Below are 25,342 nucleotides of genomic sequence, written 5' to 3'. Positions count from 1 at the left end.
AATCTAAGAATACCTCGAGAGTGATCTTATGTATTTGGATTCTTAATACAAACGAGGCATTACCAAGATCTTTCATTTCAAAATGTTTGATAGAAATTTCTTAGTCTCGTGCAATAGAGTCAAGTCATTACTAGCAAGCAATATGTCATTGCCATATAAAACCAAGAAAATGCATTTACTCCCACTGAACTTGTGGTATATACAATCACCGGTCAAGTTCATCTCAAAACCATATGAGACAATTGATGAAATTTGTGATACCATTGACGAGATACAAGTTTGAGCCCATAAATAGATTTCTTTAATTTGCATACCATTTTCTTTAGATCACCAAAGACAAAGTTTTCTAGTTGAACCATCACCATTGAGAAACGCATTCTTAACATCCATTTGATGAAACTAAAAATTATAATATGTCATTAATGCTATTATAATTCTAAAAGACTCTTTCGAAAAAACTAGAGAGAAAGTCTCTTTAAAATCAATTCCTTCCTTTTTGGTGAAGCCTTTAGCAACAAGGCGTGCCTTATATCTTTCCATATTTCCTTTTGAATCCTTTTTGGTCTTAAGTATCATTTACAACCTATGGGTTTCACACCTTCTGGCAATGGGACAAGATCCCAAACCTCATTATCTCTCATAGACCTTATCTCATCATTCATGGCATCAATCCACTTATGAGAATTAGAACTTTGTATTGCTCGTTGGAAGTTGATTGGATCTTCTTCCAACAAGCAAATGCTTTCCTCATGTTCTTAGAGAAATACTATATAATCATCTAGAATTGTACTTCTACTTTCTCTAGTGGATCTTTTTAAAGAAATGTGTTCTTGAGGTTGTTCTTCTTGAAGAGGAGGAACAATATTGTATTGATCTGGATCTACTTATGCAACAATGTCAAGAACACTATTTGTAGTCTGATCATTGTCAAAAGCAATTAGAGGAATATTTATTTGTTCCCCCTAAAGACAATATCCTTAACCAAATTTCCCCCCGTAAACTCAACATCCTCAAAGAATACTGCAATTCTCATCTCAAAAGTTGTCTTAGTAGTAGGATTATAAGACTTAAAACCTAGTGACTTTTCAAAATAGCCAACAAAATAGCAACTAACTGTTCTAAAGTCATTTTTTTTCATTAGGCCTATATGGCCTAGCCTCAGTTAGACAACCCTACACATCCAAGTGTTTTATACTAGGCCTTCTACTTGTCTAATGCTCATAAGGGGTTTTAGATGTTGCTTTTGTTAGTACTTTATCAAAGATATAAGTTGCAACCTTTAAAGTCTCACTCCAGAGGAATTCTGGTATAGTATATTCTTTAAAGTTTTGTTTCGTCTTTCAGCTACACCATTCATTCTAGGAGAACCATGCATGGTGTATTGTAGGATGATTCCACATTCCTCTAAGTATTTTGCAAAAAATCATAGACGTTGTTCACCTGATCCACCATATCTGTCATAGTATTCTCTACCATGACCAAACTTGATAACTTTAATTCTTTTGCCAAGTAGATTTCCAACTTTAGCCTTAAATTTTTTTAACACGTCCAGTGACTAAGACTTCTCATGAATGGGATATAGGTATCCATATCTGGAAATGTTGTCAACGTGATAAAATATTGTTGACCATTCCAAGATGTTGTAGGGAAGGTACCACAAATGTCAGTATGAATTCGTTCTAAGATGCTAGTTGTTCTATTGCCTCCTAACCTCTTTATATTTGTTTGTTTTCCCTTAATGAACTTGACACAAATATTAAAATCTGAAAAATCAAGGGAATAGAGAATTCCATTTGACACAAGCATCTCAATTCTCTTTTGAGAAATGTGACCTAATCATTTGTCTCATAACATAACAGAATTCTCATTAGTTAATTTTCTCTTCACACAATGTCTACTTGTTTGCAAGGCTTCATTATAAGAAGCAATAACATCAAGCATATAAAGATTAGTGAACTACTATTTACCGCTCCTAATTACTAATCACCTCTCCTTTGGACATTTATGCCCTTGTCATAATTTCCATCCAAAATTCCTAAACCTCTCAAATCCTCTCATTTTTTTTTGGATTTTCAAAAACCAGACCTAAAACATCATGGCACCAAAATACGGGATGGGCAAAGGCTTCATTGGTATTCCGCTAAGTTTTTTTTAATTTGTTCGAAAATACGAGTTTCGTCTTCGAAATCGGAGACGAAACTCGTTGAATTTTACCTGAACGGGTGCGCCACTCATTCTGCACTTAGGGGAAACGGATGAACTACCCGTTTCCCCTAAGGCAGATACGGGATTGTTGCACCGTTTGGTCCTAGGCAGAACGGTGTGGCATACCCATTTCTTCCTTAGGGGAAACGGGATGGCGCACCCGTTCCACCCTTGGGCTAAACGTTATAATTATCGCATATGTTATCTTAAAGTTGTTATTGCATGGCGTCATCCCAACAATTTCAACAAATGGCATTTTGTACTTATTAGTTTTGTACGTTGATACAATGCTAATATACCAGTAGTAGGTCCTGAATATATCTAATGAGTCTGGATGTGCCATAAACACATGTGTTATCACACTAGAATCAGGATTAGCAAGAGTATAATTAACATACATATTCTCAACAATAATATGGAAGAATTGACTAGCCAGGTCTCTACCTTCGAACTCATCCTTCCTCAACTTATCCCTGTAATTGTAGACGTGTTTAATTGTTGGGTTGTCTGTTAGATGCTTTTTTTTAACTGCTGCCAATATGGCACACGACTTTGCTTTAGCCGAACTCATATCACGCATAATTATTTTACATGCGGTACTGAGTCTGCTTATCTGCTGACTACCCTCTGCATAAACACGTAATGTATGATTGTGCATACCCGTTGACCCAGTCTTAGCCTGTATCACCCAACCAGAAAGGTCTGAATACTGAAAGGCTTTTATCTGAAATTTACAACGACGCGTTTTAGTTTTACTTCTTTTTATTAAAGTCTCTTCAGGATTTTTCACAACTCCTCTATAGCGTTCACCCCGTGAACATCTCAACAGCTTCTGCCTTCCCCCATGTTTGTGCGAAGATATTATTAGCTCAAACCCATTCTGAATAGCAACATGTTTTGCCCAATCAACAGCATCAGAACATGAAGAGAAAATGGTTTCCGTTATGAAACGGTGACTGTAATCAATCCCGTCCGTATTCCAATCTTCTAACGGTTCCTGAATATATAGAAATTGCATAACAATTGTTTAAAAAGTCATTAAAAATTACAAATTTAACCTTTCAGTGCGTTTCGGCCCGTTTTTTAGGGGGAGGGCATGACACCCGTTTTACCCTAGGCAGGAACGGGTGGCGCACGCTGTCCGTCCCACGGGCGGAATGGGTGGAACGGGCGGCGCACGCTGCTTGTACCATGGGTGGAACGGGTGGTGCATGCTGCCCGTCCCACAGGCCGAATGCAATGTTCATCCGTTTGGCCCTTGGGACGGGAAGCGTGAGTCGCCCGTTCAGGCAAAAATCATAGAATTTTTTTTTTAAAAAATTCAGATTTCGGAAATTTAGTTAGTTGTAGGATCGAAACATTACTTCGTGTTTGAATTCGTCCACTTCTGGAATGCTCGGATCCATTTTTGTAAATTCCCAATTTCTTGCTCGGGAGAGAGAGGGAGAGATAGGATTTTGAGTTTTTGGATAGAAAAAATGAAAAGCGCGGAAATGTCCAAAAGGGGGCGGTAATAAATAATTCAGGGGCAATATTTAGCAAAACCCAAAGATTATCATAAATAAACAAAGAACGAGTGCCCATAGTAATTGAATTTTGAAAAAGACTAGATTTCTCATTTCCAAATGAACAAGAATAACCGAGTTTGTCCAAAGCAAAAATATATATCAAATTCTGTCTAAAACACGGTACAACAAAAGTCTTATTCAAATTTAAATAAGCACTAATTTTCAAAAGTAATCTAAAAATGCTTATTGCTTCAAATTTTCAAAAGTAGTATTATCTTCGCATGCTTCACAGTGTGCGAAAAATGCAAAGTAAATTTCATGTTCTTAAGTAGTATTATCTTTACAAATTAGGCAAAAAGCATCCTGAGGCCCTTGATCTTTCATTGTTTGGTGCATTAAGCCCTCGATCTTTTATTTAGACACATTGAGCCCCTGATCTTTCACCATTTGGTGCATTAAGCCCTCGATCTTTCATTTAGACACATTGAGCCATTGATCTTTCATATATGGGTGTATTAGGTCCTTCCGTAAATCAATTAATATATAGGTTTATTAAGGGCATGTTTGGTGTGACAACAAATGATGTTCTAAAAATAAAAAATTCTAAAATAAAAAATATATTATACAAATTAATAAAAATAATTTAAATAAAAAATAAAAAATTTATTGAACACAATAAAACCTTGTTTTTCGATAATTATGTTCTAAAAATAAAAATAATGTTAAAATTGAAGCACATTTTGTGGAAATAAGAAGGTAATTTTATCAATAACAAGTAACTACAAACAACTGTTCATGAAAAGAGCTTTTCGTGAAAAGCTCCAAAATGTTGCAGTGTCCAGAGAAAATGCGAAACGCTGCAGTTATATAAACCTAACCAAACATGCCCTTAATAAACCTATATATTAATTGATTTACGGAAGGGCCTAATACACCCATATATGAAAGATCAAGGGCTCAAAGTGTCTAAATGAAAGATCGAGGGCTTAATGCACCAAATGATGAAAGATCAGGGGCTTAATGTGTCTAAATAAAAGATCGAGGGCTTAATACACCAAACAATGAAAGATCAGGGGCCTCAGGATGCTTTTTGCCTACAAATTACGAAAAATGCAAAGTCAAACGGAAGAGAGAAAGAAGAAAGAGTAAGAAATTTCTAAGTGTTATATGTATATAAATGGTATTTTGGAAAATTTATAAATAAATAATGTAGATATGTAATGGATTGGATAATTGGTCTAAATATGTAAATTGACCTCTCATTTGACTCAATTTTAATTTTCCCTAATTACTATCCAAACATAATCATGGATATAACCAAAAACAAAAAATTAAATTTATCCATAATTAATATCCAAACATAATCGTATGACAAGAAAATAATTAATTGTATACTACCACCTAAAACATAATTTAACTCGAATATTCAAAACCATAATCAATTCCAACCTTAATTATTATTCAAATTATTGTTAATGAAATTAAAATATTATTGAAAATCATTTAGGAATCACTCTTTATCCACCATGGATTATCTAGATAACTACCTCGGTATAAAGGTTCTCTTTAATCCAAAGGCCCCTTTTCATAATTCGCAATCGCGTATCCCGCAACCACAGATTGCTTCGATTTCACAGGATCCTTTGAGAAAGCCTAATTTGGCGGTGCAGGGCAGGTCATTTGCGAAGGTCCTTACTGGGAATCTGGATCCGACTCCTTGCTCGTCTGCTGTGATTTCTGATATTGGCGGTCTTCGGTCGGTTAGAATTTCTCAATCTGCCTATGATAGGCGTGCGGCCATTTGCTCCTCATCTCTGATTGGCAGGTTAATCTTAAACAAAGGAGATGCCCCATGAAAGGTTCTTTCTCTTAAGGAAACTTTAACAAAGGTTTGGGGTTTGAAGGATTCTTGGCGACTGATATCTATCGGGAGAGGCTTTTTTCATGTGGTTTTGGGATCCCAGGAGATCAAGAATCAGTTGCTAGCGCGGGGCATTATCAATACTAAGCCAGGTACTTTCCGTTTGCAACCATGGGTTCCGGACTTTGACCCCTATGCTGAGAAGTCTACAAATGCTCAGGTTTGGGTTAGATTATATTCTCTTCCATGGGAGTATTGGGATCCTCAAATTCTTTCAGATATTTCTAAGGGTATTGGAGGGCTTATACGATTTGATAATACCACTCTTGAAGGTGAGTTTGGTCATTATGCTAGAATGTTAATTGATGTGGATTTGATGAATGAGCTTCCTATTAAAATGGGTATTGAGAGAGAAGGAAAACAAATTTGGATTGATGTGGTGTATGAGAGATTACTAAGCTTCTGTAAAGTTTGTTCAAACATTGGCCACATGGCTTATGACTGCAGGAAAAATAAAAAACCATTGGAAAAGGTTCTAGAGGCTCCGGTTATTGAAAAAAACGTACAATGGTTTCACAGGAGAGGAAGTTTGTGAAAAAACCTAATGCAATTCAGACCGAGGTGCCTGTTCAACATGCCACTTCACGGATTGTTTCTGAGCTTAGGCCTCCTGCTGATACTGGTTGTGTGGTGGAGGTTGTTCTACCTGGCAGCCCGCAACTTAGGAAGGAGGAAGAATTCAGTTGTGATAAAACTGATAGGCCGGATTCACCTGGAATGGACAATATTCTCACTAGAAATGAGGGAGCTGATTCAGCATCTGAATCATCATCCCGTACTAAATCCTGGGCTGATATGGCAGAGGAGGATGACAATAGCTGGAACACAGTTAGCACTAAGAAAGTAAGGAGGAGGGAAAAAATTATGACAACAACGGAGAATTTGCCAGCTCGAAACAAACGAGCCAGTAAACCTCCGGCCCGTTTTAAATGATCTTTCTTTACTGGAATTGTAGGGGTATTCTTAATAGGGATACTCAGGGTTACTTGCATCATTTGTGTTCTCTTCATAAACCGGATTTTCTTTGTTTAGCTGAGCCTATGGTGGAGTTCAGTTCTGTTAATGAGGCCTTCTGGAGAAGGCTTGGTTTGTCTTTAATTGCTATGAACAATAAGGAGCTTCCAACTCTATGGGTTTTTGCAAAGATTAATTCTTCCATGGTTACCAATATTTGTTTCAGACATGAACAATTTGTTATTCTGAGTTTGTCTAATTTAAATACTTTTGTCTGCTTTGTTTACGGGAGCATTTGGGCAAATAGACGTGTCACTATGTTTGATGATATTTTGGCTCATCAAAATAGGTTGAATGGGCATTGGGTGCTTCTTGGAGATTTTAATTCTGTCCTTGGATCTCATGAGAAATGGGGACGGGCTCCTGCTTTGCGTCCTTGTAGGGAGTTTCGTGATTTTATTGATTCTGGTTCTTTTGTTGATGGTCCTACTCATGGGGCCTTCTTTACTTGGTCTAATGGTAGGTCTGGCTCTGCGCGGGTTGAATGTCGGCTGGATAGAGTTTTATTATCTGCTTTATTCTCGGACTTCTGGGAATCGATTTGCAGTTTGGCTTTGCCGCGACATCACTCTGACCATTGCCCTTTGATGTTTAGCTGGTCCAAGGGGAATCGCCCTATCTCTAGATTCAGATTTCAGTCTATGTGGATTCTGCATCCGGGGATTAGGGAGGTGATTGCTGATTTTTGGAATGGAATGCATCCTAGCTTACCTCCTATGCAAGCTTTATGCGATAAACTCAGGCGACTTCGGCCGGTGCTCCGTCACTGGAATAAAGTGGTTTTTGGTAACATTGATATGTGTCTCACTGATGTTGAGACGGATCTGGCCCGTGTGCAGGCAGAAATCTCTGAGAATGGGTTTACTTCTGAACTACATCATGAGGAGATGAATGCTCATGCACACTTGGATAATATTTTGCATAGAAAGGAGGCTTTTTTGCGTGACAAGAGCAGAGTTAGATGGCTTAAGGAGGGAGATCGAAATACCAGCTTCTTCCATCGTATGGCATCTATTCGAGCTGCTGCCTCTGGGATTTCGGTGCTTCAAATTGAGGATGAGCTGGTCTTTAATCCGAATCAAATTGGGACACATATTGCTGAATTTTATTCAAGTCTTTTTAAAAATGACGAGGTCTTACCGCAGAATTATGATCTAGTTTATGAGGTTGTTCCACATCTTGTCTCTGACTTGGATAATGATTTGCTTACTCGTTGTCCGGATATGAATGAAGTTCGTATGGCAGTCTTTGCAATGGATAGCAGTAGTTCTGTTGGACCTGATGGGTTTTCTGGGGTCTTTTTTCAGTCTTTTTGGGATATTGTTGGTGCTGATGTGTTTGCTGTTGTCAAAAGCTTCTTTATGAGTGGCATGATACATCCTAGCCTGTGCTCCAGTATTATGGTCCTTATCCCGAAGGTGGAGGGTGCGATATCTCTTGATCAGTATAGGCCTATTGCAATGAGCAACTTTAGTTATAAAATAATTGCAAAAATTTTGGCTGATAGACTCGCTTCTATTGCATCTCGCATTGTTTCTCAGAATCAATTTGGATTTATTCCTGGACGAAGTATTCACCAATGCATTTCGCTTGCTTCTGAAGGCACTAATATGTTTCGTAAAAAGTGTTTTGGAGGGAACTTAGCCTTGAAGGTTGACATCAGGAAAGCTTTTGACACTTTAAATTGGAATTTTTTACTTGCCGTGATGGACGCTTTTGGTTTCTCTATTCAATTCAAAGACTGGATTCTGAATGTTTTATCTGCATCTCGGATTTCAATTTTGAACAATGGAGCCATTAGTGGATATTTCAGATGTTCAAGAGGGGTTCGACAAGGCGATCCGCTGTCTCCTATATTGTTTGGTATTGCCGAGGACTTTCTTAGTCGTTGGTTGCTTCACCTCGTGGATACTAGGCGACTTGCTCCAATGCAATATACTTCTGCAAAGGTGTTTCTGACTCATTTATTTTATGCTGATGACATTCTTCTCTTCTGCAGAGCCTCTTCGGATAATCTAGCTGTTATTAAAGGTGTATTTGAGTTGTATGGATCTATCTCGGGTCAGTGTGTTAGTTGGAACAAATCTGAATTATTTCTGGGCTCATTTGTTTCTTCTGGACGTGGTAATCGTCTTGCTGATATTATTGGTATTCGTCAAGGGTCTGTTCCATTTCGCTATCTTGGAGTCCCTTTGTTTTTTGGTTTACCAAAGACACGACATCTGACTAGTTTGATGGATAGGGTGCTTGCTCACTTTGCTAAATGGAAAGGGCATTGTTTGTCTATGGCTGGGAGAGTGGCTCTGGTAAATTCTGTAATTACTGGTAGCTTCATTCACTCTTTTAGCATTTATAAGTGGCCCTCTGCGCTGCTTACACGTATGACTAGGCATATGAGGAATTTTATTTGGTCTGGGTCCATTAATTGCAAGAAGCTTGTCATTGTCCCTTGGAAAATTTGTTGTCAAAACTTCAAGGATGGAGGTCTTGGAATCAAGAATCTATCTATTCTAAACAAAGCGTTGAATGGAAAGATGGCTTGGGGTCTTCTTCAAGAAAAGTCTCTCTGCTTTAACTTACTTAGAACTCGTTTTCTCAATAAAGCGGGACAGTCACGACATTATATCATGAATTCTTCTATTTGGGGCTCGATAAAATCCATTTATTATGAAGTTGAGCATCACTGTTTTTGGTGGATTGGTCATTACTCTGAACTTAATTTTTGGAATGGGGCCTGGATGCGTCCTTCACTGGCTGCACAGGTTGGCCTATCTGCTAGTCAACAGCGTCGTTGTTTTGATTTGGTGGAGGATTATTTGGATGGTAATAATTGGCACAATCTGCCCGTGTTACCTGCGGATGTGGAGAATAGATTGCGGAATATTAGGCGGGGTAGGGACGATGTTGATATTTGTGTTTGGAAGCCTGCTACGAGTGGGGTTTTAACTGTTAAGCTCTTGTACGCTTGGCTTAGATCTCCTCCTACTCAACAGCCTTGGAGTCGTTTTTTAAGGTGTCAGAGTGTTCCTCCTGCACACTCGCTTATTGGATGGCGGGCTTATCTTGGGTATTTGCCAACACATGATCAGCTTCAGTTGCGTGGCTGTCAAGTTGTTTCTCGTTGCAGTTTGTGCTTGTTAGATTCTGAAACGTTGGACCACCTTTTTGTCTCCTGTCGGTTTTCCAAATTTATTTGGCATGGTGTTAGCTCATTGTTTGGAAGACGAATTAACACAGACTCGACTCTTAAGAATCTAGTTGATCATGATGTTATTCAACGTTTCAGTACTCAAATTGCTGATTTATGGGCGGCTGCAATTGTTAATACAATTTGGGCTCTATGGCTTGCTCGTAATAGGTCCATTTTTGAGGATGAGAGGGTTGATACTTCCATCACGCTGAGACGGATTTGGGGAGCTGTTCGTGAATCTGCTCACACTGGACGGGGCTCCGTTTGGAATTCGCTAGTTGAACTTCAAATCTTAGGTGAGCTCGGGATTGAAAAGCGTCTTGCTAAGGCTCCGCACATTACTCTGATTTTTTGGCAACCACCTCTGAGGGATTGGATTAAGATCAATACTGATGCGTCTGTCATGGGTGCTCCTGGTCCTGCGGGTTGCGGAGGTATTTATCGCTCGCATACTGGTATGTGCCTTGGTGCGTTTGCTTTTCCGATTGAAAGTTCCTTTGCTTATCTTGCTGAACTATCTGCTGCTATTTACGCCATTGACATGGCTATCAGCAAAGGTTGGCGGAAAATTTGGCTTGAAAGCGACTCAATGTATGTTGTGCAGATGTTCAAATCTAAATCTTATTCGGTCCCTTGGTTGCTTAGACAAAAATGGTTCAATTGTTTAAATCAGATCGATTCTGTGGCTTTTGTGGTGTCTCATATTTTTCGTGAAGGAAATCATGTTGCGGATTCGCTTGCAAATTATGGACGGACGGCAACAGCTTCGACTTGGTGGGATGTTGTCCCAGATTTTTGTGGATCGGTCTTTTTTCATGATCGTGTAGGACGTTGCATTTATCGCTTTTCCTAATTCTTTAGCTTCATTTTATTCTTTTTTCTTTTTGTATTATGACATTTATTTACTCTTTTAATAAATTTGGTTCGGAAAATTTTTTGGGTCTGTGGTGGGGGTGCCAGCATAGCTGGGATGTCCGCCGCTTACCCTTCCTCGCTAACCAATCTTTAATCAACAAAAATTAAAATATTAAGTTATAAAACATAATAAAAATTAATTTTACATATTTTGATAATAATAATAATAAAATAGTATGCAAAAATTAATATAATAAAAGAAGTTGGTAAAAAAATTTAAAGATACAAATGAAGCAGGGGCGGGGCCAGAGGGGGCGAGGAGGGTCAGCCGACCCTCCGGCCATGGTCAGCCGACCCTTCGCCAGAAGCCGCCATGGCCGGAGCCCCTCCAGCCATGGCGGCTGCTTCATTCATAGAAGAAATCTTCTGCCTTTTATTGTGTTTTCATACCCAGAAATGGAAGTAGATGAATGGAGAACCATGACTACGTACAATTTAGAGATAGAGAGTATATTGTTAGAAAAATGATTGGAGAAGAAAGGGACATGGAAGAAGGAGGAATCAATATTCATTGCATGTTGATGTAGTCTAAATGTCCGTTCATGTAATCCCTAGGTTAGAGCATCTCCAACACTAATTTGCTATTTGACTCTCTAAAATAATATAAAATATTATATTGGCCAAATTTAGCTAGCCAAATTTATATTTTGCGCTAACCATGCTAGCTATTTGACTCTCTATTTGATTATTTTATCATTCAAAGTGATTAAATTTAAAGAAAAAAAGAAAAAATAGAAAAAAGATACAAAGAGAAAAGAGAAATAATGAATAAAAAATAGAAATAGCTAACCAAAGAGACTGGCCAAATTTAACTAGTGAAAATGGCTAGCTATTTATTTTAGAGGGTCATGTCACCTTATTGGAGATGCTCTTAAAATAAAAGTGATGATAATAATGTGTTTTGGGACTATTTTTATTAGTTGGAACCTGCACCATATTCTCTTTTTACAAGAGTTGATTGTTGATATTATTTACTTTTTAATCTCTAACTTTTATTTTGTTGGAAAACAAAAGTATCCAATATATTGTATTTTTTTTTGTATCTTAACCCAAAAATTTATATAGAAATTGAGATTTAATAAATTATTCTTTTTTTTAATATATTTTAAGGATTATAGTTTATAAATTAAAAATCTAGAATATATGTTTTTTAAGGTTTAGAATTTATAAAGTAAGATATAGAATTTTTTAATGAGTATAAAAGCATAATTTATTTGTGATATACAAACAATAGTGATATATTATTTGTGATATACAAACAATAGTGATATATTAAAACTTAATTTTGATACTATGCTTTAATTGTAATTTTATAATTAATTATGATTTTCATGTGAAATTCTAAAAATTTATTAAATCTTTGACCTGTCATCTAATAATTTGAATTATAATAAAAAATATAGTGAGAAAAGTGTTTTTGTGGGACCAACAACAATCAAAACCTTGAGTCATCATCCAAATTTTTTTTCTACGAACACTAGAACCCCTCCGAACATTCGGTGCTGGTTCCGCCACTAAAATGAAGTAGATAATTTGGAGAAGTGCTATATTAACCATATAATTGAAGATAAAGTAAGAAAAAATTGGAGTTGAAGAGAAATAAAGTTGAGTAAGAAAAAAAGAAGAGAAATAGAGTTGAAAGTTCGAAATGGTCTTAAACTTAAAGCAGATAGCCTACTGAAGAAAATAAATATATATATATTAATTTTAACAATGAAAAACATGCAGTCTTGTGTTTATTGACACGAATTATATGGTGAAACCTAAATATTAACAAACATATATCTAACTCTCTTGGTATAGGAGAACAAAATTATGCCACCAGATTGCCCTGCAAATCATTCATCCATGGACCCAACAACCTGTTGCTTAAGCTCTTCAATTTTAGCACCCAACTCATCCCTATTTTCCTGCACACCACATCACCACTCAGTAATACAGACCTTTCTAGTACTACATTTTGTCAACTGTAATATGAATATTAATTACTCACCTTAAATAGTAAATAACGAGTTGTGAACCACAAGGTATAGCCAAGTCCCACGACTTCCATCAACTTCGGAAACTAGAAAAAAGAACACACCAAAGGGATTTAGAATGCCATCTTTATGATCCAAATGTGAACATAATAAAATTTACAAGGATAGGATAGGATATTCACCAATGGAATAGAATCAATTGCACCAACAACAGCTGATGCTAACCATAACGCTACCACAGAGCCGCCACCAAGCAGCAGGAGGGAATAGGTGTCTTCTGAGTCGACCTGAAAATTTTGGCCAACCACAATTTTATAACTACGATAACTACGAAAAGGAAGATAGAATGGTTCTGTTGCTGCAAAATGAGATTTGTTTTCAGAAGGAAATTAAAGTATTTGTTGCTCAGGTAACCGCTCAGGATGAAATCTCATCAAATAATTATACATTTAACTTTCGTAACATTCTGGTTCTCATCATAGCAACAATTTTGTACTAGAGAGTACTGCAAACATTAGTAACTGATTGAAGACAGAAAAAAAGGGAAGGAGTATGATTAGAGGGTAAGTAGTAGAAACAAATCAAAGGAAAGAAAGTAAAACAAACAAAGAATTCTTAAGCAATCAGATTGTGTGACCAATTGAACGAGATAATTTCAGATGTCATTCGTACATATGCAACTAACAGCATGACCAAGAAAAATATTAATAGGATGGACACATAAAAACAACAAAAAGAAAGATAGTTGCTAAAAAATGAGACTTGTTTTCAGAGGAAAATTGAAGTATTTGTTGCTCAGTTAACCGCTCAGGATGAAATCTCATCAAGTAATTACACATTAACTTTCGTAATATTCTGATTCTCATCATAGCAACAATTTTGTTCTACAAAGTCTTGTAAAGATTGATAACAGATTGGAGAAGAAAAAAAGGCAAGCAGTGTTATTAGAGGGAAGTAGCAAGAAATCAAGATAAACAAAGTAAAACATACAACGAATTCAAAAGTAATCAGATTGTGTGACCAATTAAACAAGATCATTTCAGATAGTATCCATACTATTAGGATGAACATAAAAAAGCCACAAAAAAGAAGGCAATGGCGTTAAAAAAATTGAGATTTGTTTCAGAAAAAAAATTGAAGTATTTGTTGCTCAGCTAACCGCTCAGGATGAAATCTCATCAAGTAATTACACATTAACTTTCATAACATTCTGATTCTCATCATAGCAACAATTTTGTTCTACAAAGTCTTGTAAAGATTGATAACTGATTGGAGAAGAAAAAAGGCAAGCAGTGTTATTAGAGGGAAGTAGAAAGAAATTAAGGGAAACAGAGTAAAACTACATACAATGAATTCAAAAGTAATCAGATTGTATGACCAATTAAACAAGATCCTTTCAGATAGTATACATATGCATACAACAAATACCATGACCAAGAAAAATTATTAGGATGCACATACAAAAACAACAAAAAAGAAGACAATGGCGCTAAAAAATTGAGAGTTGTTTGCATAAGAAAATTGAAGTATTTGTTGCTCAGGTAACCGCTCAGGATGAAATCTCATAAAGTAATTACAAATTAACTTTCACAATATTCTGGTCTCATCATGGCAACAATTTTGTATTAGAGAGTCTTGTACTTAAAGATTAAGCATTTATAGCGTTCACCTCTCAGGAGAAAAACAAAAGGGTAAGCAATATGAATCAAGGGAAGTAGGAAGACATCAAGGGAAACAAAGTAAAACATAATGAACTCCAATCCAAAGCAATCACATTGTGTAACCATTTGGTGCTCAGCTAACCGCTCAGGATTAAATTTAATCAAATACTTTCATGAGTTTCTACTAGTCATCATAGCAACCAATCTGGAGACACACATGCAAAACATGGCCAGTGAATTATCAAGAACTCATTTAAAAGAAGAAGAAAAAAGAAAGAACAGTGAAGGACATACAGGAAAAGGAAAAATGGAATAGAAGAAAACATTTTTTGGTACGTCTTGTCTTATTGATAAATCAACAAGGCCAATCAGTCACTGTGACTAGTGAACCTTATGACCAGTAATCATCACTGTCGAATACTGGAAATCTGATGCGCTAGATGAACCTAAACATATGCACATCAGCACACGAGACGCAGAGCAATCAGGTACAGTAATTTGACAAATATTAATTGATGATTGCAATGTGCTGTCCAGTGAGACAAATGGATAGATAATTTTTTTCTTTTTCCAAAAGGGAATATCTAAAATGTAGAAAATGTTTCAGTGGTTCCATCACCATCTGGTATGTAATTTCGGACCAATAAGAAATATTTTTCATATATAAAAAAAGAAATTCAAGGAGGATTATACATACACATGCACATATAAAATGGAAGTTCAAGAAAACATCGTACCAAAAGAATCCAGAAAAAAAAAAAAGAAAAAAAAAAAGCAAAACCCTGTAACAGTATAATGTTGCTCAGGTAACCGCTCAGGATTGACATCATGTCAATGTTTAATCAAGCATTAAAAGATGTTTTCCACTAATTTACAGAATCATCGTAGCAACCAACAAATTAAAGAGAGTAGCAAGCAATAAACAAAAAAGACATGATGCGCTGATGGAGGACATAATAATGCTATAACTATGTTCATCTTTTTCAAAAAAAAAAAAAAAACAGAGAGAAATTAAAATGTCATCATGAAATGCCAACTTCAGAAATGATTACACCCGAAAAAGGAGAAACAAAAATATTCACGGCAGAGGTAAGTATAATAAAAGCGTAGCATCCAATGTGAATAAAAATAAACGAAGTACGTGATTCGAAGAATATAGGTAAGTTAACAATAACAAAGAACTGGGCAAACCTTAATATTGAGGTTCTCCAAAAACTCATTTAATTGTCCATTGACAGGAGACTCCTCATTGGGCGCTTCAGTCGCTGGGCTTTCAGTGAAAGCTTTATTTTCAATCGGAGAATCAGTTTCCACTGCCACCGTACTGCCAATTTCTTCGGTGGTATACCGAGTGGCTCCGGTTGAAGTTTCCTCATTCAATGTAGCTCTCGGCACTGAGTTAGTACAAAAGATAAATCCACCTAAAAGAAAGAACAGATAAACAATGAGTTAGACATAAGATTCAAAGCAACTTCTTATAGAATGAATTCAAGGAAGCGGCAAACAAAATAGTAAAGGAAACCTAGGGTTCCGTTTCATACGGGAATGGAGAGGGGAGAAGCGGCTGGAGCTAGGGATTTGAGCATGCCTGTGAATGAAGGGGGAATGGAGGCGCAGAAGTGTAGGGTTTGAGATGAAAACTCTAGGGAGATTAGAGATGGATTGAGTAGTACAGAGCTCCATTTTGTTGGTTAAAACAGAAATGAGAATAGTGCCACTAAATAGAGAATCCAGCTAGGGTTCTCTATTCTGCACCGCATACCCAGGTCACATTAAATTTACAAAACTATCCTCCAAGCTTTTCCTTTTCTAATTGGTTGGGTAAATGTAGGGTTTTAAAGAGGACAAGGTGGGAACGAGTCCATTTCTTCTATATAAATCGGATATTTTTTTTGTTGGGAATTCACCTGAATATTCAAAAAAAAAAAAAAAAAAAAATCATTTGTCCTAAATTTGTCCAACAAATTTGATTTCGAAACTTTCAAAATATCTCGATTCTCAGCTTACATAAAATATTTAGTTAGCCTTTTAAACTTGCACAAAATGTAATCAATTAAACTCGGTTGTAAAAAAAATAAGACGACCAAGATCGGAGTATGCAGTTTTAATATTAAAGAAGACAAGTTTTATGGTTGAGCAAGTAATAACTTCATTTTTTTATCTATTTTTTAATTATGTAATAGCATTCTAAGATGCGTGGAATATATCTTCCGCACAACTGAATGATCAATCGATTACATTTACGCAAGTTCAGAGGGCTAATTGAATATTTTATGCAAATTGATGGGGTATCGAGATACTTTGAAAATTTAGAGGATCAATCAAGTTTTTTAAACAAATTAAAGAGATAGATGTATTAATCCAAAAAAGAATATATATACATAGATTTAAAGAGTACTACTATTATAGTATTAGTGCGGATACCTGGAGAGAGAGAGGTTCCTCTTTCTCTCTACTTTTCTTCTCATTTCTCATTCCTTCTTTTCAGATCTTGACATTGCCACTACCGTCATCGTCACTTTCTTCATTCTACCTTTCTAAATAGGCCTACTTAGAGGAGTCATTAGGGATGTAATCGAGCCGAGTTGAGCTGAGTTTTGACCTTCTCAAGCTCGAATCGTTATAAAATTAACGAGCTTGAGCCCGAGCCGAGCTTGCTATAAAATTAACGAGCTCGAGCCGGAGCTAAGCTTCGAGCTTGTTTCGAGCCTAAAATCCTCTTTGGACTTGATTCATTAAGAAAATTATCTAACCATGAATTGTTTGTGAGTAAATCGTTAATTATATTAGTGAAGTTTGCTCGCAAATAACTCTTTAATTGTGTACATAAACAAGCTCACAAGTAAAGTTCATGAATAAATAAACAAGATGCTTACAAATAGTTCGTCTATAACTCATTTATTATGTTTGTTAACGTACTCATCTAATAGCAAATGAAATAATATTAAGTTTAGATATTTGTGAACTAACACAAAACTATATAGTTTTCTACAAAACTAAATTTGTTCATAAATGTTCTAATCGAGCCTGCTCGCGAGTTTTCAAGACGAGCTTTGGCCTGCTCAAACTCGGCTCGTTTACGAACCGAGCCAGTAAATCGTGCTCATGAGCAGCTTGTTTACAAATCGAGCCAAGCTTTTATTGAGCCGACCACCGAGTCGCTCATGAGCGACTCGGCTCATTTACAACCCTAGGAGTCATCCTCCCATTTATGTTTTAGTCTTCATTTTTACCTTTAGATTTATCTTTTCTTGTTAGTTTGAAGTCTATACACCTTCTTGAGCTTATTTTTCTGTCAGATCTACAACTGTTCGCTATATTTCTTTCTTTTATTATTTTTTCGGTTTTAGCAAGAGAGGAAAAGGTTCATCTTGTCCGTAGATCTATAGATCTGCGTGGTTGCAAAAACAGAAAGGACTCGGATCCGAATATCCAGAAAAACCTAAATGATGAAGCATGAATTACAGCGGGTTTTCAACGGGATTTGACTTACGAGAAGAATATGATTTTTATGTTTGTTGTATTTATACATTTTATTGTTTTTATTGCTCTTTGTAGTCTTCTTATCACTTTTTGTAACCTATTGTATTCCCTTTATGAATCTTGTACTGGTTGTAGCTTGTATGCGTATGAGGTTTTATTCTTCTTTATATTCGTGTTGTATTTGTACCTTTTAATTTAATGAAATGATATATTACATTTTTATGAAAAACAAAAGTACTGATATTTTTTATGTAAAAAAAGTACTACTATTTAAATTAAGGCAAGTTGCGATGAATTAAGTTTGATGCAAGTTGCGACAAATTGTGAAAAGTTAGTAAACACATTAAAATGGCAGGTTATAAATTGTGAAAAGTTAGTTCTCTACGGCCTTAGTTTGTGCCCGTTACATATTGTTAATGTAATTGCAAAGTGCATCTTTTGTGTCGTTACATTTAGACAAAAAGCGTTAAGCTCGCCGAAATTAGTGGGGTAATTACAACATGCTTTTTATTTTAACTCATTATAAAAACATACATTCTCGAAAATTATAATCATTGTTAAAAATAATATGCATTCTTTATTAAGAATGGGGTCTTTCTAGATACATTAAATTAAAAACAAAAACAAAATCGACTTGTTTCACTTTTTGGTTCAATCGGATCTGACAAAAGAATTATTTGTGTATGTGAGATCTGAAAACCAAACACCTTCCTTTTTGGATCGTTTCCGACCATAAATACGTTTTCTCGTCGGGCCAGTACGCCATTTTGATGACGACAATGTTGAGCCCAGGTCCGTCGAGCGGAGCCAAGTGTTGGTCGTGTACTCTGTCTGATTTGCATAGTGGAAGAGAAGATGTAGATTATTGAAAAAGAGTTGGACTGATTGGGAAAACAAATCGATTAAGCTCTGTAATGAGAAAAATCAATGGGAAGAAGGATGAGAGAAGACTTAGATCATTACAAGGTACTTAGGGTATTTTAGAAATTGTGGGTCCCATGTTTTTAAATGGGTGAGATAAAAAAGGATGAGGTGTCCTTAACTACCGTTGATCGGTCATTTTTACCGGCCATACATCAAAGTGAATGAGACAAGACTAAAGTGTGAAATTGTACAAATGTTATACACCATTGATAAAATTTAGCCTGAATTTGAGTAAGCATTTTTACGTATAAATGGCCGACTCATATAATTATAATTGGGGTAATTAATTTATTAGTCCCTATATTTTGACAAAACACACTGTTTAGTCCATGTATTTTTAAAAACACATGATAAGGTCCTTAATCTTTTTCTCGATGAACTGTTTAGTCACTAACGTTTTTCTCGGTGAACTGTTTAGTCTCTGCCGTTAGACTTTCATGAAGATTTTGTTAGTCAATTTGGATTTGAATCAAAATCTATTTAAAATAAAAAAAAATATAATGTCTTAGCTAACATATACCACAAAATCAAACATATAAGACATTATTTTCATTGCTTACAACAATAAAAAAATTAGTAGAAACATCTTTCGTCATCACTGAAGCAGTTGACAATAAACATGAATTGAGAATATGGAGGAAATTAAACTCACCATTGAGAGTAAGAGGATTTCCACTTTCAATTTGAACAGGAAGAGTAATCGAGAGAGATTTGAGTCGATTTCTACCTTCAATTCAAACAGAGAGAGTAAGCATGAGTGATTCGATTATGGGTTAGGGATTCAATCCTTTCTCTATGTTTTGTGAGTGCGAGTTGTGAGAGAAAGACATAGAAGTGTGAATTGCTTTTGACTGATAAATAGTAAAGAGTAATTTAGTCATTTCCAAATACATAAATAGTAAAAAATCAAACAAACAGACGGAATGACTAAACAGTTCATCAAGGAAAAGGTTAGAGACCTTATCGTGTGTTTTTAAAAACAAAGGGACTAAACAATATGTTTTATCAAAATATAGACGGACACAGCCTCTTGACTATCTGTCGACCGTGCGGCACTAGTAATTTCACCTCGATTACTAGTTCAGCCTTAACCTCACTTCTCTTCGGCATCGTGCAATCCGTCGGCAAATTCAGAATTCTGTAGGCAATTCTGTCGAACCTTCAACCTTAGGCTCTGATACCACTTGTCACGGACACAGCCTCTTGACTATCTGTCGACCGTGCGGCACTAGTAATTTCACCCCTGATTACTAATTCAGCCTTAACCTCGTTTGCTAGCTCGTACGCTAGGCAAAGTATTGCAGCGGAAAATCAGGATCTTGCACAAATGCTAAGTGAGGAAAACACTCTTTATTAAGAAAGAATGCTTTACAAAGGTTAGATTACAATAAGCACTCCTCACATTTTTGTGTCATGTGTGGATTTACAAATGAACACCTTCCTCCTATTTATAGGCAACCTAGAAAGGTTCTAGGATAATTTAATTAGTCTCGTAGTTGCTATAAAAGTTTGACCAAATTAGAAAATGACGGAGTCATAATTGTTACTCAACTTTTATTGACCAAAGGTCTGCAAATTAGGATTAGAAAATGGTAAAATTACTTTCATAGCTCTGATTGTTTGCCGAAAAATATTATAAATGAAAATATATTTTTTTTATTTTTCGGTATTTATTTGCTTAGCAAAATAAAACAACATAAAACAATAAAATATTTTTCTAAAATTTTAGAACCATATTCTATTCATTTTTACTTTCATCCACCACTTCATATTTCTCAACAGATAAAATTTTATTTTCTAATATAAAATTTTCTCTTGCTTAATGGGAGTAAATGGGAGTAATAGAAGGTTAAGTATTAAGTTAATCTTGTTTGAGTGTTATTTTTTGAAAGTAAATGGAGATTAATGAGATTAAATCTTTACTTCCTGACCTCCAAACTCTAACCTCCAAATTGGGAGTTGATGAGAGTAACGTAAAGCTTTTTAAAATTTCTTGTCTCTACAGAGTAAATTTAACTTTCCTTCCTCTCTATATTTAAACTCCCAAACGAAGTTAAACATTTAACCTCATTTACATCCCATCAATTCCCAAACAAGGTTAATTTTTAACTTTCATTTCCATCACTTCCATTCCCTTTCCATTACCTCCTTTAACTCTCACATCCGTTAACCTCCAAACTCCCAAACAAAGGCTAAATTGCTTCTGATTTTTTTTTCCAATCCTGCCCTCCTATAGGATATGAAGATGCTGTAGTGGTTAATCTCCCCACCGGTTGATGGAATTTTGATTTGCTTCTTGAGTTATTTTGTTTTATGAGAGGAAAGATTGTTCATTAGTTAGTGAAGTCGACCTTAAGTTACACTCAATTTTGATCGCTGTAACTTAATACAAATGATGTTAAAAAGCTGAGTTTTCCTTGTTAGTTTGTGTTACAGAAAAGGTCAAAAACTTTGTTTGTCCCACAGAAAGGCTAGTAGTAGAAGTTAATCCCACTATTTGCCCAACTTGTAGAAATAGAATGGAACAAGAATCTATTTTCCATGTTCTACCGTCCCTGCATATCACTGTTCTTGTCCCCCACTATATATATATTATATATAGACAGGTAGTCGCATAAAAATGAGAGAACAAAGCAGCCATAGAATATCAACGCAAATATCCATATCCAGTTGAAGTTGAACCATTACTAACTTAAACATTAAATATCAACTAGGAATTGAATGTAACTTCTTAGTCATTTCCATCCACAAAGCAAATTTACACACCTATTTTAATAACTTAGAATACACTTCCATGACATTCTAGCCCACCCCCATCGAAGAAGAGCCAAAACTATTCCACCCAACTATGCCTCATCTATCTGCTCCTGCATATATCCCATTCACTCTGCTTTAGTTTTTTCCACATTCTAAATATGATAAATGAACATCAAATCATTTAGTTGCACTGACCTGCATATCTGAAGTCCAAAGGGTGAGGTTATCCCTCAGAAGTTGCATGATCAGAGTACTATCCTTGTATGACTCCTCTCCCAACGTGTCCAGCTCTGCAATGGCTTCTTCAAAGGCCTGAAATTCAAGTAATAAGAAATTGATTAATTGTTAGGTAAACACCCAGTAATGTACAGATATAGAAACACATTTAAAAAGAACAACTTCATAAGGGTGAAATCTGCAACAACTGTTTTGACCAAACTTGCAAGAAGTGCAATTAGATTCCCACCGCACTTGCACGCTTAACTCATTTTTCATCTTGGCTGGTTTCGCATCTGCTAGACTTCATAAATAAGGTGCTTCTAGCTTCCACAGAGCAAACCCACATGGATTTCTCAAAGCAACCGAATGCTAGAAGCAAGCAACTTTCAAATACAGAATCCCAGACAATGTCAAGTATATATGCTTTTAGTATATTTATACTCTGATACTAACTCATCCATGATAAGCTCTATCAGCTGTACAAGTAGGATTTAAAAGTCATATTTTCAGCGAATTTTATAGAATAATTTGTTTTCTAACCTTAACAATGCATATTTCCAGCTTCAGCTCTGTAAAAATAAAACTAAAAGTATGTCTAGATAACAAACCAACCATGGTAAAGATCGGTGTGTTCTGCAAATATAGAGCGTGGCTTTCCTATAAAGTCTTATATTTAGTTAATAAGTTCAATTATCTAAGGGTTTTAAGAATGTTAATTCCGATACAGAAATAACAACCCCCTTTCAAAAGGTGCTATACCATCAAATATCCTAAAATAAATGACCAACATCATTTAGACTTACCAGAGATATTTCCACACATACCAAAAGTCGGGTGGAAATATTGTGGTTAATACATTTAAGATACAAAGAATATATTAAGTATGATAGACAAAATAAGATAAAATGTCTCTGAAGATTCAAAGAAGTATGATTGCATCCATAAAGCGTATTAGATACATTTGTTTGCAATGCAAGAAGATCAAGGTGCGAAGAATCAAATAAAATCATACCTAACCAAAGGGAAAAAAAAAATATACTCACCTAAACACAGTTATGCTTCAACATACAATTATAATATGTGGAAATTTCTTACAGTAATAGGGAGGGAGCAAACCTGTTTTGCCATACTGCAAGCTTTCTCTGATGAATTGAGAATCTCATAATAAAACACCGAGAAGTTGAGTGCCAACCCCAACCTTATAGGGTGTGTTGATGCAAGCTCAGTCATAGCGATATCCTTCAAACCAGAAAAGCATGTAGCAAAAAATAGATAATCGATTAATGCAAACACACTTGAATCCTTAAGAGCTAGCCCCTCCCAACAAAAACAACGGATATAAAACAATCAATAATAAAAGTACAAAATATAGTTAATGAGCGCACTCCACAGCCAAAAAAAAAAAACAAAAGAACTTAAAACTGCGGCTGATGGAGACGGGGTTATGCAGCGATACTCAAAACCAGGATATACAGAATAATCACAAGAGAAAAATTCCAAAGTTCCAAATGGGTCAACAGACAACAGTAAATGGAACTTTAATAGCTTGGGCAATCCACACAAACTACCAACCCACCCAACTTCTGAATTTCTATAATAACCAAATCTGACACATCTAGCTTGTTAAGATTCTACGAAGTACCAACGCCTTCAATAAAGAAGGAAATACCTTAACTGAGATTGTAACTTGCTATCATACGGATTAATTATTTTCTGTCAGTAAGATCTAAATGCACATGGTTTTATTTAGATCGTTCTTCCACAGTTACTACGCCCTTTTAACGTATCTAAAAATAAGATCTACCCAATCTGAAATTCCGAAATCAAACAACTACATACATTAGAGAAATTAATTGAACCAATTCTAAAAGAAAAAATGAAAAATTATACCTGAGCAGCTTTGTAAGCCAACATAGTATCCTCCGCAGCAGTTTTCCTCTCATCCCCAAATTTAAACTCCGCCAGATACCTGTGGTAATCCCCTTTCATCTTTAAGTAAAAGACCTTGGATTCACTAGCCGCTGCCGACGGAATCAAATTGGAGTCCAGGATCCTCAAAATCCCAGCGCAAACAGCGGATAATTCATTCTCAACCTTAGATCTATACTCCTTGACAAGCACAACGTGCTCCTCGTTCTTGCGCCCTTCCTCCTTCTGCTCGATCGAGGAAACAATCCTCCATGCAGCACGGAGTGAGCCGATGACGTTCTTGTAAGCCACAGAAAGCAGATTCCTCTCCTCGACGGTGAGTTCAGAACCGGGAGTCGAGGAAGTAACAAGCTTCTCCATGAACTGCACCATCTCCTCATAGCGCTCAGCTTGCTCGGCGAGTTTGGCCATGTAAACGCACTGGTCTCTGGTTAGGTTTTCCGGTATAACAGTCGCCATCGAAGAATTAGAGAGACAAAGAAAGAGCAAAGTGTTTGTTTTGTTTTGTTTGAAGCACACAGTTTTTTGAAATTCTAAGGTAGATTTTTGAATTTATTGTATGAACGGAGCAGAAGCCAGAAGGGATGTGGTTGAGTTGGACGGGGAGAGAGAAGATATGCGCGCGAGTATGAAAGTTGAGTTACTCGCTCTGAGAGGAGAGCAAGATGGTAATTTCTGTAAATAATACAGTGAATGAGCGCGTGGTGAGCGGTGGAGGGTGATGGTGAATGGAGTGGATCATGGGAAAGATGAGGGGGATTCGAGTCAGATTCATTCTCACTTGACTCACTACTATCATGGTCAAATTTCGGCGTGGGCTTCTTATTTCCATCAAAGCCCAACAACGGACTGCAGTAGTATGTTCATATTAGGTAAGCAATTTATTAACCTATGTGTTTACTTTTTTTTTTTTTTTTTTTTGAAAGGAATGAAAAAATCTTATAAATCAGAAAATAGAGCTGTACAGATAAACCAAACCGTCTTATCAGTGCCTGAAGTAACTGCACGAGCTAAAGAATGGGCAGCCAAATTGGCTGTTTTACGAACAAAAGAGAGGGAAGCATCTCCTAAATCTTTCAGGAGAAGTTTGCAATCCTCAATAATTAGATCCAGAGCCGAATTTCCGCTAGTTTCTCGCTTGATGGCATACACTAACAATTGGGAATCAGTCTCCAATAACACATTTCGTCTCCCTGCCTCCTTTAACCAGCTCAGCGCCTCTCGACAAGTCATCGCCTCCACTAGAAAAGGGTCTACCCGGCAGTGTAAGGTGTCGTTGCCCGCTGCAATGAATTCTCCCGCACTGCCCCTCAAAACAAAACCAAAGCCTGCGTGACCCCTGTCAGCAAAGATTGCTCCAACCATATTTAACTTGAGCAGCCTGTGTGGCGGACGACGCCATTTCAGTCAGCTCGACGCCTCCCCACCGTCAGCAGCCGTATGTCGGGTCTGAACGGCACGCCAGTTCGATAAGAACTGTAATACAGAAGCATGAATGATAGTTGGGGTAGAAGATTTATGGGACCAGACCTGATTATTGCGGTTAATCCATAAAAACCAGCAGCTCGTCGCCACCAAATCAGCCTTGCCTGGTACAACAGACAGCACTTTCCTCCAAAAATCCAAGAACGACGAAC

General features: G+C 36.4%; 2 protein-coding genes and 6 non-coding genes across 9 annotated transcripts; all 8 read right to left on the bottom strand.

The window, feature by feature from the left end:
• Positions 1-12,431: 12,431 nt before the first annotated feature.
• On the bottom strand, positions 12,432-16,138 carry LOC136230995 (protein CURVATURE THYLAKOID 1D, chloroplastic). Its single transcript, XM_066020222.1, has 5 exons — positions 15,935-16,138; positions 15,585-15,814; positions 12,915-13,019; positions 12,747-12,818; positions 12,432-12,663 (listed from the first exon to the last, which is right to left on the bottom strand). The coding sequence occupies exons 1-5, from the start codon at positions 16,074-16,076 to the stop codon at positions 12,592-12,594; spliced, it is 621 nt and encodes a 206-aa protein (XP_065876294.1). The 5' UTR covers positions 16,077-16,138; the 3' UTR covers positions 12,432-12,591.
• LOC136231725 (small nucleolar RNA snoR128) lies at positions 13,134-13,217 on the bottom strand. The gene has a single exon (XR_010690092.1). It is a non-coding gene; the product is annotated as a small nucleolar RNA snoR128 (small nucleolar RNA).
• LOC136231722 (small nucleolar RNA snoR128) lies at positions 13,524-13,606 on the bottom strand. The gene has a single exon (XR_010690089.1). It is a non-coding gene; the product is annotated as a small nucleolar RNA snoR128 (small nucleolar RNA).
• LOC136231721 (small nucleolar RNA snoR128) lies at positions 13,879-13,961 on the bottom strand. The gene has a single exon (XR_010690088.1). It is a non-coding gene; the product is annotated as a small nucleolar RNA snoR128 (small nucleolar RNA).
• On the bottom strand, positions 14,266-14,347 carry LOC136231723 (small nucleolar RNA snoR128). The gene has a single exon (XR_010690090.1). It is a non-coding gene; the product is annotated as a small nucleolar RNA snoR128 (small nucleolar RNA).
• On the bottom strand, positions 14,523-14,593 carry LOC136231724 (small nucleolar RNA snoR128). Its single transcript, XR_010690091.1, has one exon. It is a non-coding gene; the product is annotated as a small nucleolar RNA snoR128 (small nucleolar RNA).
• Positions 15,192-15,284, bottom strand: LOC136231720 (small nucleolar RNA snoR128). The gene has a single exon (XR_010690087.1). It is a non-coding gene; the product is annotated as a small nucleolar RNA snoR128 (small nucleolar RNA).
• A 5,283-nt stretch (positions 16,139-21,421) lies between the features above and the next one.
• LOC136230994 (14-3-3-like protein G-BOX factor 14 kappa) lies at positions 21,422-24,242 on the bottom strand. 2 transcript variants are annotated; one of them, XM_066020220.1, is made up of 4 exons: positions 23,667-24,242; positions 22,893-23,015; positions 21,753-21,869; positions 21,422-21,667 (listed from the first exon to the last, which is right to left on the bottom strand). In XM_066020220.1, exons 1-4 carry the CDS (start codon positions 24,162-24,164, stop codon positions 21,647-21,649), a joined length of 759 nt encoding a protein of 252 aa, XP_065876292.1. In that variant the 5' UTR covers positions 24,165-24,242; the 3' UTR covers positions 21,422-21,646. The 2 variants fall into 2 exon arrangements, with proteins under 2 accessions (XP_065876292.1, XP_065876293.1); XM_066020221.1 differs by having other exon boundaries at positions 21,422-21,661.
• Between the last annotated feature and the right edge of the window lie 1,100 nt (positions 24,243-25,342).

Source organism: Euphorbia lathyris, chromosome 5, assembly GCF_963576675.1.
Source record: "Euphorbia lathyris chromosome 5, ddEupLath1.1, whole genome shotgun sequence".
Taxonomy (NCBI): Eukaryota; Viridiplantae; Streptophyta; class Magnoliopsida; order Malpighiales; family Euphorbiaceae; genus Euphorbia; species Euphorbia lathyris.
The sequence above is the reverse complement of the archived record's forward strand: the minus strand, read 5'-3'. Positions and strand labels throughout refer to the sequence as shown.

Coding starts and splice junctions, on each gene's coding strand:
- LOC136230995 (XM_066020222.1), bottom strand. CDS start 16,076: ATGGAGCTCTGTACTACTCAATCCATCTCTAATCTCCCTAGAGTTTTC. Junction 15,815..15,934: donor CTTCTCCCCTCTCCATTCCC/GTATGAAACGGA, acceptor TCTTTCTTTTAG/GTGGATTTATCTTTTGTACT. Junction 12,819..12,914: donor CAATTGATTCTATTCCATTG/GTGAATATCCTA, acceptor TCTTTTTTCTAG/TTTCCGAAGTTGATGGAAGT.
- LOC136230994 (XM_066020220.1), bottom strand. CDS start 24,164: ATGGCGACTGTTATACCGGAAAACCTAACCAGAGACCAGTGCGTTTAC. Junction 23,016..23,666: donor TGGCTTACAAAGCTGCTCAG/GTATAATTTTTC, acceptor TCTGGTTTGAAG/GATATCGCTATGACTGAGCT. Junction 21,668..21,752: donor TTTGGACTTCAGATATGCAG/GTCAGTGCAACT, acceptor GGATATATGCAG/GAGCAGATAGATGAGGCATA.